Here is a 14729-nt window from a genome sequence, read left to right on the forward strand (position 1 = left end):
ATGTAACAATAATGGAGAAGAATTGTTGCCTTTTTCTGTGAGTCAAGGATGATGACTTAAGCCACCATGTGTCTTGCATGCTTTCCTTTTCATAAATTTCAGTGTATCTGGTGATTTATGGGAGCTCAGGTCCCTTGGTTCATGAAAGTTTCTCTGTTGCAGTTTTATATGATAACCTTTCAAAGATTTGAAGCACAACCAAATATATCAACTTGGTTTAGCCGTTCATAAAATGACAGATTTTCTGACCCCTTGGCACAATTAATTTGATTCACTTCTCTATGAAATTTGGAAGCCAGACATAATATATTTTCTTGTTGTGGTAGGAAACCACAGGTAGAAGGCAGTTAAACACTCATTCCTTGAGCTGCATCCAACGTTAAATTCTTGTCCATTAAAATATGTTTAATAAAAGGATATATTCTGAGGCAATTCTTAAATGGTGATACTGGATTTTATGCATGTTAATACTCTGCTTTACTCACAGTTTCAAATGTATAGTCTACGTGTTGGCTTCTGTTGGGACAAATCATTCAGCAAACTCTTGCATGTCATTGAAACTGCAAAATACAACTCTTATCTAAGCCTTTGGGGAAATTAGAAATCTTTTCATCATGAGTATCAGCCAACTACAAAAATATCCATAAGAACAAAACAAACAACAAACAACCACCATAATAAAAACAGCATGACCTCATCTTAATTACCAAGTACCCACTATGCTGGTTCATAATTTTAATACATCCTTTTTTTCTCCCCCCACCCACGTGCTTTTATCTGAGGAAAGCAGGGAGGGGCAACCTGAGGAGCACTCAGATTACCCAGTTTTGCAGAGCTGGAGCAAGTCCAGTGTCCGAGACAGACTTGAGGTGACTGGCTTCCCAGCGAGAACTGGCAGTTCTACCGCTATAGTAACGACAAGACGTACTTCTTGCTTTTCAAGACACTTTGATGTGTGTTACTGCATTTGATCTTCACCTTCGTGAAGATCTTCACCTTCACCATTTGATCTTCAGGGTTGGTGGGAGAGGTGGCCTTCTCCTCACTTGGCCCAGGAACAAACTGAGCTTGATAGGAGCTTGCTAGAGCTCACGCTGAGTCATCCGAGACGGGACAGAATCCCAGTGTCCTGCTTTCCAGCCTGGGGAGCCTGCTGCTGGACCACACTGCTGGTTCAGATGCACAGAAGTCTGTGAAGTCGTCTGTGCTGAAGCGAAAATGCCGATGGCAAGACCTCTGAATCTCAAAGTTGAAAAGAAAGTGAACCAATAGGGAGGGAAAGGCTTCAGCATCTTGGATCTTTGTTCTTAAGAAGACTTGGTAGTAGCTGGGAGATTTGACATGTGTTTTAACAACAAAAAATGAGCTTCAGCCTATAACCATGATATGAAAAGATGGTGTCTATGAAGTAGTTGGAAAATTCAGTCTCCTTTAATATACACAGAGTCTTCTTTGAAGCTGAAAGTATGAGATCGAACTGTGGTTAAGAAATGATCGCACTATATGAACACCGTCCCTGAGGCAGGAGAGAGAAATGTTTTCTATTCTAGATACCAGTAGGGCTGGGTCCCAGATACAATGCTTTAGATGTTTCTTCAGGGTGTACCCCATTGGCTGGCACGATCGTGAGCAGGTGCAGTGGGCAGAGAAGTCTCTTGCAAGTAACGTTTCAGATGAGATTGGGCATGTTCAGGTATGGCCATAGATGCAAGTAACATTTCAATGGCAGGAAATACAAAAGAGTAGGCATGCTAGGAGGAGGAGAGAAGGGAATGGTATCAAAAACATGAAGTAGCTCCCGTTTTTAAATGCTCACCTGTTATTTTCAGTCTGCCTTCTCTCATCTCCCTCTCACACACTGCCAGGGCAGTGGCAGTAAACCTGATTTAGAGCAATCTGTGCCTCTAGGGCTCAGGGATGGGATTCCTTTCTCTTATGGAGGGCCAATCGTGTTCTGGGGACATTAATTGAAATTCCTGTGAATGTTAAAGATAGTTAGCAGTTTGGGTGAAGTTAAACCCCTGTTGCAAAGAGCTGACTCATTGGAAAAGACTCTGATGCTAAGAAAGATTGAGGGCAGGAGGAGAGGGGGACGACAGAGGATGCAATGGTTGGATGGCACCACTGACTCAATGGACATGCTTTGAGCAAACTCTGGGAGATGGTGAGGGAAAGGGAAGCCTGGCGTGCTGCAGTCCATGGGGTCCCAAAGAGTTGGACTCGACTCAGTGACTGAACAGCAACAATAAACCCGTGGGAGTAGTATAATTAGTATAGGGGGCACAGCAAGCTCAGTTTTGTCAATGTATCCAGTGTTTAAAATGTGTTTCATTCCCACTCTACAAGCAGTTACAGAAGGGAGAAAAGAGGGGAAAAGGGAGAAAGAAGAAGATGTAATGAAGCATAGCAAGATTAACATGAGCTCAGGCTTTATTATTGCTTGGGAAACGCACCCAGATTGGAGAATTGCTGTCCATGGTGTCCATCCATCTCCACATCCAGGAATGCTTGGAGTCTCCCTGCTGAAAGGGGTGGTTGGTCATAGCAACATGTAAGGCTGCTGTGGGAGGAATATGCTCTGGGCTGCGGAGGGCCACTCAGCAGTATTATTCACGTTTCTGGAGACTAGGAAGGCCAGACCGCAAGGCCCAGGTCGGGGTGGAGAGCTCTGCCTGGCTTTAGAGCCGTGCTGTGGTCCCAGAGGCACTGCCATGGCCAGACTGCTGTATTCTCATGATCACCGTCCCCAGGTGTGCAAGTCACCAAGTTGGGAACTTTGGAATGCACCCATTTTATCCCATCCATTGTCTGACTCGCAAGGTCAGAAATGTGGTTCTGGAGAGGGGACCATAGCTAGTTCCTGTAGGTCCTCCCTCCCCTGCTAGACAGGGGCCGAGTGTAGGAAGAGGATTTGAGGAGAATCTTCTTCCTCAGAGGCTGCAGAGAGGGTTGGTTTTAGTTCTTTTACTCTATAACTGGAAATTTTCACTAATATATGTGATAATTTAAAACCCTTAAGTGCCATCAAAATAATAATACATATGGTACTGCAGTTTGTTTAAAAGAGGTTATTTTTCTAACTGGTACTTTAAAGAACACCAATGGTGGTTTTTAATCTTTTTTGAACATCCCTGATTTGACTAACATCATTTACTTTTCTTGGGGGTATAAGTAGTATTATAAAGACCCGGTGGTGGTTTAGTTGCTAAGTCATGTCTGATTCATGTGATCCCATGGATTGTAGCTCGCCAGGCTCCTCTGTCCATGGGATTCTCCAGGCAAGAATGCTGGAATCGGTTGCCATTTCCTCCTCCAGGGGATCTTCCTGACCCAAGGACCTAATGCAGATTTCCTGCATTGCAGGCAGATTCTTTCCTGCTGAGCCAGCAGGGATAGTTTTGAAAATGGATAATATCTTTACTGTTGATTATATAGCTATATATGTTTACTGTTAATGACTCAATTTGAAAATGGAATGAGCATATTTTTGTTGGCTGTATAGCTCTAAGTGTTTATGTAAATGATCCAACCAATACAGAAATGTAGGAAGTGGAAGTGGCCCTATAATATTATTCCCCTGCAGTTGCCACAGTCATAGCCATGAATTTGTTTCTAACTTACAGAAGTCTAAGGACCAGAGTTTTAAATGAACTTGTGTTCTCATATTGGGTTACATTTGTTCTTTCTGCAAAAACACACAGTATAAACAGCAGCAAACCAATTATAATAAAAACCAAACAAATGGAAAATGAAAAGTCATATAAAGCTACAATACATACCAATAAAACCCTGAATATTTAAATTTCCTAGACCTGTTCATCATGTTGTCATTCTGGCATTTTGTAGTTACTATGGGTAAGTGGTAAGACCCTTTAGTGAATCTGCCAACCTGCAGTATCTGTACTTACCGCTTTTCTATTATGAAGAACATCATAATATTCTGTTTTCCTTTTTTTAATAAAAATATGTATTTAGTAGCTTTAGCGGTGTTTCTAAATCTTTTCTCTGGATGTCTACCTAGAGGTGATTATACAGTCATAAAATTGTCATATGTGGCTGTTTGAAGCAAATTTATTAGGTTGATTATACCTTATGTTTTCTTTATGATGATCATTTATTCACCAAACATTATTGAGGGATTTGGGTACAAAGGGACAAGTCCTACAGGGGAGAGAGACACATGTGTGGACAACTCTCCGGCTGTGTGACAGGAGTGTGCACGAGGTTACTGAAACACAGGGGAGTGTGTGCATGCATGCACACTCAGTTGCCTCTGACTCTGCGACCCCACAGACTCACCAGGTTCCGTGGGGTTTTCCAGGCAAGAATACTGAAATGCATTGCCATTTTCTTCTCCAAGGGATTTTCCTGACCCAGGGGTTTAACCCACATCTCTTGCATTGGCAGGTGGATTCTTTTACCACTGAGCCACAACTGACCCCACAGAGGAGAGAGGGACTCCTTTTTGCCAGAAGGTACCTGGGAAAGATTTAGTGCAATTGACGGTTCATGACATGAGTCTTGAAAGTTCAATAAGAATTTTAGGTAGGAGAGGGACTGGAGAGGAAGAACATCAAGACAGTGGTTTGCACTGAGAGAGAAGGGAATTAACATTTGTTAAGTACCTGCTGGGTGCCAGGCATTATATGTCAGCTAGTCCATCCTGTAAACCTGTCTTTGGCCTCATTGACTAGAGGAGACTTAGTCTCAGAAATGTTAGTCTCCTGCTCCAAGGTCTCATAGGTTGTTTACCACTTAAAGGAGTCAGGACTCACACCCCGGTCTGGTGATCCCAGAGCCGTACTCTATCAGTAGCATTAGCCGAGGAAAGAGCTTGTCTTCTTGGGGGAGTGGTGGGTTGATTGGCTGGAGTGTGGCATACTTAGGAGGAAAGAAGCAGAAATTAATTTCAAAATGGAGACTAAGGCCAGTTGGTAGGGTGTTAAGTTTGAGAATATGAATGAAGGTTTTTGTAAGTAGATATGAAAGCTCAGGTTTATCTTTAAGGAAGAGAATTCTGGTCATCTTGTTTGGCCAGGAGGGAGCTGGGTAAGACTGTCAACAGCGTTGTATTAATAGATTTATCCTCACTACACTTAGCAGCACTACACTTAGATGTGCAAACATTTTTTTTTCCAAAATTTGAGCCAACTTTTTCATTAAGACCCCTCCATACTTAATAAGTGGAGAAAAAAGAAGCTGCTGAGAGTAGTAAATTTAGTTTGCTCCAATCATGTAAAAAGTTCAGTTCAGTTCAGTCACTCAGTCGTGTCCGACTCTTTGCAACTCCATGGACTGCAGCACACCAGGCCTCCCTGCTCATCACTAACTCCTGGAGTTTACTCAAACTCATGCCCATTGAGTCAGTGATGCCATCCAATGATCTCATCCTCTGTCGTCCTATACTCCTCCCGCCTTCAATCTTTCCCAGCATCAGGGTCTTTACTAATGAGTTAGCTCTTTGCATCAGGTGGCCAAAGTACTGGAGTTTCAGCTTCAGCATCAGTCCTTCCAATGAATATTCAGGACTGATTTCCTTTAGGATGGACTGGTTGGATCTCCTTGCTGTCCAAGGGACTCTCAAGAGTCTTCTCCAACAACAGTTTGAAAGCATCAGTTCTTCGGTGCTCAGGTTTCTTTCTAGTTCAACTCTCACATCCATACATGACCACTGGAAAAACCATAGCCTTGACTAGTTGGACCTTTGTTGGCAAAGTAATGTCTCTGCTTTTTAATATGCTTTCTAGGTTGGCCATAACTTTTCTTCCAAGGTGTAAGTGTCTTTTAATTTCATGGCTGCAGTCACCATCTGCAGTGATTTTGGAGCCCCCCCAAAATAAACTCTCTCACTGTTTCCATTGTTTCCCCATCTATTTGCCTTGAAGTGATGGGACTGGATGCCATGATCTTAGTTTTCTGAATGTTGAGCTTCAAGCCAACTTTTTCACTCTCCTCTTTCACTTTCAAGAGGCTTAGTTCTTCACTTTCTGCATATCTGAGGTTATTGATATTGCATATCTGATAATACAACCTCAGATAAACACTTTCTGTGTCATCTGTATATCTGAGGTTACTGATATTTCTCCCGGGAATCTTGATTCCAGCTTGTGCTTCATCCTGCGCAGCATTTCACATGATGTATTCTGCATATAAGTTAAATAAGCAGGGTGACAATATACAGCCTTGACGTCCTCCTTTTTCTATTTGGAACCAGTCTGTTCCATGTCCAGTTCTAACTGTTGCTTCCTGACCTGCATACAGATTTCTCAAGAGGCAGGTCAGGTGGTCTGGTATTCCCATCTCTTTCAGAATTTTCCACAGTTTGTTGTGATCCACACAGTCAAAGGCTGTGGCATAGTCAATAAAGCAGAAATAGATGTTTTTCTGGAACTATTTTGCTTTTCTGATGATCCAGTGGATGTTGGCAATTTGATCTCTGGTTCCTCTGCCTTTTCTAAAATCAGCTTGAACATATGGAAGTTCACAGTTCACATATTAATGAAGCTGGGCTTGGAGAATTTTGAGCATTACTTTACTAACATGTGAGATGAGTGCAATTGTGTGGTAGTTTGAGCATTCTTTGGCATTGCCTTTCTTTGAGATTGGAATGAAAACTGACTTTTTCCGGTCCTGTGGCCACTGCTGAGTTTTCCAAATTTGCTGGCATATTGAGTGCAGCTCTTTCATAGCATCGTCTTCCAGGATTTGAAATAGCTCAACTGGAATTCCATCACCTCCACTAGCTTTGTTTGTAGTGATGCTTCCTAAGGCCCACTTGACTTCACATTGCAGGATGTCTGGCTGTAGATGAGTGATCACACCATCGTGATTATCTGGGTCATGAAAATCTTTTTTGTACAGTTCTCCCATGTATTCTTGCCACCTCTTCTTAATATCTTCTGCTTCTGTTTGGTCCATACCATTTCTGTCCTTTATTGTGGCCATCTTTGCATGAAATGTTCCCTTGGTATCTCTAATTTTCTTGAAGAGCTTTCTAGTCTTTTCCATTCTCTTGTTTTCCTCTATTTCTTTGCACTGATCACTGAGGAAGGCTTTTTTATCTCTCCCTGCTATTCTTTGGATCTCTGCATTCAAATGGGTATATCTTTCCTTTTCTTCTTTGCTTTTCACTTTTCTTCTTTTCACAGCTATTTGTAAGGCCTCCCCAGACAGCCATTTTGCTGTTTTGCATTTCTTTTTCTTGGGGATGGTCTTGCTCCCTGTCTCCTATACAGTGTCATGAACCTCCATCCATAGTTCATCAGGCACTTTGTTTATCAGATCTGGTCCCTTAAATATATTTCTCACTTCCACTGTATAATCATTAGTGATTTGATTTAGGTCATACCTGAAAGATCTAGTGGTTTTTCCTACTTTATTCAATTTAAGGAAAAAGTGATTCATTCTTTCTTCTGTGCCTCCCTGAGACAGTATCTCAGTTAGCGGGGCTCCCTGTCCTTGGGATTGCATGCGTGTTTATCAGCCATTATGGGGTGGTCCTTGCTGGTGCTGACGGGGGTCTGGCATTTATTCTAGCTCTCTCTTTGGTCATCAGATGCTGAAGTGTGTGGCTGCTGCCTCCTGTGGTCCACGCTCTCTCGGGTCAGCTGGGCTCAGGTGTCTGTTTTGTCCATGATAAACTGAATTCATATCAGAGCGAGACCAGAACACACAAAGAAGGCTTTTTGATGAATAGCTTAGCCTGAATAATTTGCAGGTACATGCAGAGACAGTGTTTTGATTATTTGTGGTCGAGCTGAATTTGTTAAGTGAACTCCTGGAAATGCAACCTGTACTCTCCAAACTCCATCGTCGGCATGCCTGAGACACGGTCTAACCTTTGGATGTAGTTCTGCTGATATAATTACCTTGCTGTCTTTTAAAGGTGGCTTTTAATTGGGTTCCCAAGCAGCAGCTGCTGTTGAGGCGCTAGTTGCAGCCTTTCAATAACAGGTTCATTAAGTGTTTCCTCTTCCCGGACTGGGCATCTGGCCTTGGATGGTAGCCAGCTGTTGCTGAAATGCCATCACTTATAGGATTGCCCTTCAAACCACTGATTTGTTATTTTGTTGACTTGCAACTCCTATCCTCTTAAGTTTAACTGGAGCTTTATTGAATACAGTGCTAAACTCAATTCCTCCCCTTCTCAGTGGCCTTTTCATCAGGTTATTTCCCCCTAGCTCATAGCATTTAGTCCTCTGGCTGGACAAGAGGTTTAAGAATTAAAGACAGCTTGTCATTTATGGGCTCAGGCCTGTCCATAGGGTAGTGCAGTGGATTCTCTCACAGGCAAGTCTTCTGAAGATTTATGCCCAGGTAACATGAGAAGTCTCTTGGCCAGTTTTTGCCTTTTTTGTAAAATTGTGCTGAAAATTCTAGAGTTTTTAAGAATTTATCTCTAAGATTGTTGTCCTGAAGGATTTTTAAAATTATAGTATAAATGATTTATAATATTATATTGGTTTCAAGTGTAAAAAATAGTGAATCAGCATTATTATAGATTAAAAGCTTTTGTCCTGAGTATTTTTAATTTGTTTGAAGAAAATGAGCATGTAATGATCATACTGAATAAAGAGAAGTTTGCAGGGGCTGGTAAGGTGGGACAACAGAAAGAACTTGGGTTTTTATCTTTGGTTTTTAATCTCAGAGCAGCTGTGTGGGACTGGTCATTTTCAGGCCCCAGGAGGAAACTGTGGGCAGGCCCAGTGTATTTTCTGATCATTCTCATATAATAAAAAGTTTTCCAGTCATATTTCCTTCCCAGACTGTCTCAGCTTGGTAATTAAAACATAGCCTCAAACAGACTGATTCAAAGTGACATCTTCCCCGTCCCTGGCTCAGATTCTAGGTTCACTTTGTCAAATTCCACCCAAAGAAAACCTATCGGTAATTTTATTAGAATATATTGAAATTACAGATTAATTTGCTCTTTAGAGGTGATAAACTTATTTTCTTAGGTCCTTCGCCTGTTTATATTTCTTTGCTATTGCAAATGCTGTGTTAACAAAAATGTTACTTATTTGTTGATATTGTACCAAAGTGCAATACATTTTGTATATTGATTTTGCATCTAATAATTTAGAGGGATGCTCTTATTTTAATAGTGTTTCAATGGATTTTTAGTATAGACACTTAAATCATCTGTGCAAAATGATTTCCTCCCTTGCTTTCCATTTCTTTTTTGCTTTATTTTTCTATGTTGCCCTCCAGACAGAATTGGTAATTAGAAGTGGTGATAATTGCCATTTTTCTTATTCTTGATTTTAGAAGGGCTGTTTATAATAACTTACCATTAGGTGAAATGTTTGTAGTAAGTTTTCGGTAGAAATCCCTTATTAGGTTCAGAAATTTCACTTTCGAGTTTGCAAAGAATTTTAATCATGTGTTTGTATAGCATTTTACCAAATACCTTTTCTGTATGTGACGTATTGTAAGTTGAATCTTATTGAAGGGTATTAAGATGCAATGTATGGTATCTTCCAGGTGCAAAGTCATTGCCAAGTGGACTGGGAATGTTATTTAATTTTGAAATATGATTTACATAATGCTGATGCATTTTATAAGCATATACTCTTTGTAGGGAAGTATTGTCTTTTTATGCTATTATGCCTCAAAAATAAAACACAACTTTGTTTGTTTTTCTTTCCAGTATTACTTTACTGTTCTTTTTGGCCATGAAGGTCAGAAGCCACTAGAGCTGCGCTGTGAGGAGGAGCAGGATGGTAAAGAGTGGATGGAGGCCATTCACCAAGCCAGGTATGGGAGCCACTGGATTGTCTGGGTTTTGCATTGAGGTTTCACCATCGGTGCTAGTTTTGGGCGAACTTGCAATTCCAAGTTGGATTTCCCCTTAGTACCTCCTCCTCAGTCGTGTGTGAGATGATTCTTTATGCTTTCTGTGGCTATATTCTAGCTGAAGATTAAAGGTAATAGATAAAGCAATAGTAATGATGATTACTGAACACAGGGTTTGGGCCTATGTGCCAGGCCCTGTTACAAGTGCCTCTCAATTAAGGAATCTGTTAAATGCTTGGATTCACTTATCCCCTCAACAATTTGTGAGACGCATGTCATGGTTAACCCCTCTTTTACAGATAAGGAAACCAAGACCTGGAAAGTTAGTTTGCTTGCCTGAGGCCTCACAGCTAGTGAGTGGCAGAGCTGGGATACAGACCCAGCTGAGCCTCCAGTTGGAAACCCTGCCCTGTGCAGCCTGGTTATCGAGAAAGGCAACACCAACTGCCATCTGGGGAGATAGAAGAGTGTGCTTTTGCTTCCTCCTGAGAAATACCAGCAAGGTAGACATGAGCACACTTGGCCTCAAATGGGAATGGGAAATCCAAAAGAGACCCAGGCAGACCTGTCTCTTTTATTTTTCATATTCAGTTCCTAAGTCCTGTCCCTTTTTGCTTTGAAGGGCCCTTGTGCTCACTGCTTTTTGCCTGTCCCCACTGTGACTCCCTGCTTGAAGTTTCAGGGCGAAACTCAGTCTGGGACACATGACTTTCTTTGCCGGACGTGAGCCCCCTCCTTCACCTATAAGTCCATTCACGTCTGTGTCTGTCTCTACCACTCACTCCTGGACCCTTTCGCCCCAAGCCAGCACTCACTGGCCCCTTTCTACAAATGACCGCAGTGCTTGCTTTTATTACATGTGGAATATTTAACAACTTAGTACAATGTGGGTTATTTTCCATATATTTCACACGTGTGATTTCTGTTTCCTGAGCTGGACTTGTAGATAGCATGAGAGGAGGAAGATGGGGACACATTCGCTTCTGAATGAAGCACAGTGCTGATTATGTAGTAGGTCATCAGGAAATATTTTCACATTGATTATAAAGAATTTAAGGTGCTGTCCTGAGTGCGTATAGGCTGTTCTTTGAACCCTGAAGGCTTTTTGCCCCCCTCCTCCCCTCTGTTCCCTTCCCTTTCCCTCCTGTCATCCCCTTCCCCTCTTCTTTCTTCAGCTGCTGTATAATGTTAACTACTTGCCCTGTGGCAGGCAGCATGCTAAGAGCTCTTCATACTCATCTTAAAAAAAAAAGTCCTCCCAGCTACCAGTAGGGTATTATTAACTCTGTTTTACAGATGAGAAGACAAAGGTTCGTGATGATTAAGCATATTGGCCAAGGTGTGAAAAGCTGGTTAAATGGAAGAGGGAAGGGCTGGGACTCAAACTCAGGTCTCTTTGACTCCACAACCTTTAACCAATGTTCTATATTGTGTTACTCTTCGTTATTGTCTCTTTTTCTCTTCCTCTAATTCAAAGATGAAAGTGGCTAATGTCAGGTCAGGGTTGAGAGTAGATGTTATTTGCAAAAGATTTCAGTTCCTTTTCTTTCCTTCCCTCCAAAATATTTCTCTGAAATGCGCATGGTTGGTGACCAAATGCTGCTCTCCAAGGGGGGCCCTGAGGCAGCTTGCTAACATCAGGATCCAGGCACACTGTTCAGCTGTCTTCACTCTCGGGGTCTCTATCTGACGGTTTTGCTCCAGACTTAAGGCTAATGCAGACTGACTCGCTGTAGAAAGAAAGTCAGGTTTTCAAAGGTGGAAGAACGATCAAGTTGGCAAGGTAGAACCCTTGGGTCATTTCCAGACCCAGTCTTTGTGACCACTTCTGTTCCTTTCTACCTGGGAGTTAAAATGAAGTAAATAATTTAAAACACGTGCATTTGCCCATTTTTTTTTTCTTTCCAGAAGAACCAAATACCATTAGCAGCTTAAATTCCTTTGTAGTTGCCAAGCAAACATTGTGGTGAACCAAATAGAGTATGAATTACTTTAAAATGGTAAAATTTCAAGTAAGAGGTTTTTTTGGTATACCAAGAAAACTTTGTCATATATGTGGAAGTAGGTCAGTAGCTATTTGACATTGACTGCCATATGATCAATCCAGGGCTTACATGATTTTGTCAGGAAGCATAGATTTTAGAAACCGCTTTAATGGTTTAGTTAATCCAATGGTAAAATTTTTCTTCTCTTTTAGATGTGAAGATATGGTTATTAATTGACCATTTTTCTTGGTGTTCTGACTTTGGGTCCATTAGATTTGCTTCTTCTTTGATTTGAGGTCCAGGACTCCATTATTTGATGACTTCCTTTTAATTTGACTGCTTTACACCTGAGATCTTGTATTTGACTTTTTGCATTGAGATGCTTCTTAAATTTTTGCTTTCTAAATCACAGAAGATAATAACTTTTTCATTTACATTTCATTAAGTCAAGTTTTTGGTGTAAACTTGGGTCTGTGAAATTCATCCTGACTTTGTTTGTAAATGAGTAGAGACAGAAAGTTAATGAGGCTGGTTCAGAGAAAGAATTTGTCAGCCCTTTTTGCTTGGAATCGTGCTAATTAAACAACTGGTTGCTAACTAAACATTTCACCTTTAGAGGACAGCCTGATGGCATTACTTTGGTATTACTGCCTTTTTAATAGCAGATGCTCCATAATTGTGGTTTTATTGATCCCTCTTTTTAAGTATGAGCTTTTGATGAACTGATGAGTATTTTATCCGGAGACTAGTTCTTTTCTGAGCTACAGATCCTTCTGTAGGTACTACACAGAAACAGGGACTGCTCAGAATCCTTCTCTTGATCACTGCTCCTCTTTTCCTGGGGTGTTTATCAGTACTGGCCTGGGTGTCCTATCTTTGGGGTGTCATGAGAATCACATTCTTGAGGCCGGCTTTTGTACCTCCGAGCTGCATCGACTTGATTTGCTGTTAGAGGATCTTTAGGTCATTTCCTGGTAGGTTCAGTTGCTTGTTTTCTTCCTTAGATCCGGCCCAGGAAGACATCTTTTTGGAAACTCATATTCTCATCTTGAAGCTTTTACCTTGTCCAGGAAGCTTGTTTTATAGTTTTGCTCAAAGTTGGTTGCTATTACATTTCTAGAAACTGGCACATTTAAAATATCATTTCATTATGTATTACTGGCTTTGGTTCACGGGAAGGTGATATCAAGGCTTAGTTTTGTTTTTGTTGAGATGAGGTGAAGCCAGAGTATTTTAATAGTAATGAAGTCTGTACTTGTTCTAGAAATGGTTTGCTATTTAGATATGGAGCTTTGGACATTTCCAGTAACTTGATATTTCTTTGTTCTCTTGGCCCTATCTGTCCACCATGGTTGATTCGGTTGTAGACATTGTTGTGGTTGTTGTTCAGTTGCTCAGTTGTATCCAGCTCTTTGCAAGTGCATGGACTGCCACACGCCAGGCTTCCCTGTCCTTCACCAGCTCCTGGACCTTGCTCAGACTCATGTCCATTGAGTCAGTGATACCATCCAACCAACTCATCCTCTGTTGTCCCCTTCTCCTCCTGCCTTCAATCTTTCCCGGCATCAGGGTCTTTTCTAGAGTCGACTCTTCACATCAGGTGGCCAAAGTATTAGAGTTTCAGCTTCGGCATCAGTCCTTCCAATGAATATTCAGGATTGATTTCCTTTAGGATTGACTGCTTTGATCTCCTTGCAGTCCCAGGGACTCTCAAGAGTCTTCCCCAACACCACAGTTCAAAAGCATCAATTCTTTAGCATTCAGTCTTCATTATGGTAGCCATTATGAGAATCAAAAGCATTGATCCAGTTGATTGTGGGTCTTTAAGGACTCATTGGCTGACATGACAATGTCTACAGCTCTTTTTCTCCGAGTGTCACCTGCTGGAGCCCTGAGCAAATGGAACCTCGGAAGTTAGAAGGTAGTCATGTCCTGGAAGAGGATCCAGTTGAACCGGAGGTACCAAGGCTTTTCCCATTCTGATCTAAGCATAAGACCTGAAGGACTTGGTTGATGGCAGCTGGGGAAAGAGGTAGGTGGAAAGTATTTCAGAGTTGTAGGGGGTTGACTTCAAAGAATCTTGTTCCCGCCTGGAAATGGACAGTGTTGGACCAGGGTGGCATCTAACATCGCTCTTGGATCCCTAGCTTGGATGGTGTCACTCCCTGAGAGGGGCTAGGATGACTGAGAGGAGGACTGTGGGGCAGGATGACAAGTGCTGGCCAGGAAGGGCTTCTGCAGGGAACTGTGGTGTATGAATGCCTGGAAGGGGCAGTAGGGAGCCGGGCAATACTGATGGGTCTCCTTGCCCACTGGTATGCCAGGTATGGGAGAATGAGCATCAGGGGCTCCTAGAGAAGTCAGGTGTGTCCTGAGGGGAGAGCTGGCTCTGGGTTTCTACCAAGTCTGAGGTCAGGGGAGGGCTTGTGAAACATCAGAGCCGTGGAAAACATGGTGCCTGATGTCGCACACCATGGGGTGTGTGTGGCTTTGCTTGCCTGCAGAGCTCTTGCTTATATGCTCTCAGTGTTTGAGGCGGTCCTGCTCTTATTTGCCCGCTTTGCCTCCAACTTCTCCAGCTAAAACTCAACACCTTCGGTGCTCTTTCCTCCCTTCCGTGTGTGCCTGTGGCAGGTGGCTCTTAGGTTTTCCTTCATGGGGAAGGTATTTGCAAGAGAAAAAGAAACTGGCCATGTGACTCCATCCCATAAAGCTCACATCGGGTTATGTTTGGCTAGGGCTTGCCACAGCCCTTTCCTTCACCCTGAAGTCAGTTCTGAACTTGATGAGTGGAGAAACTTAATCCTCCAGTTAAGGTTTTCAGTTAAACCTTGTCTTCTTGTCCACTAAAGAAAGCTCTAATCCAGCTTCTTGGGTCTGTGCCTGAGGCAGCTTTGTTCATATTCTCTATCTCTTCACCTCTCCCTCTAAAACACACACACACACACG

General features: G+C 42.1%; 1 protein-coding gene across 1 annotated transcript in view; it reads left to right on the forward strand.

Moving 5' to 3' along the window:
• RASGRF2 (Ras protein specific guanine nucleotide releasing factor 2) overlaps positions 1–14729 on the forward strand; it is a 248628-nt gene that overhangs the window by 61229 nt on the left and 172670 nt on the right. Inside the window, exon 2 of the mRNA XM_052643635.1 lies at positions 9650–9756. Within this exon, the coding sequence (XP_052499595.1) occupies positions 9650–9756 (107 nt within the window). The remainder of the gene's footprint in view (positions 1–9649; positions 9757–14729) is intronic.

The sequence above is a fragment of the Budorcas taxicolor genome, chromosome 7 (assembly GCF_023091745.1).
Source record: "Budorcas taxicolor isolate Tak-1 chromosome 7, Takin1.1, whole genome shotgun sequence".
Taxonomy (NCBI): Eukaryota; Metazoa; Chordata; class Mammalia; order Artiodactyla; family Bovidae; genus Budorcas; species Budorcas taxicolor.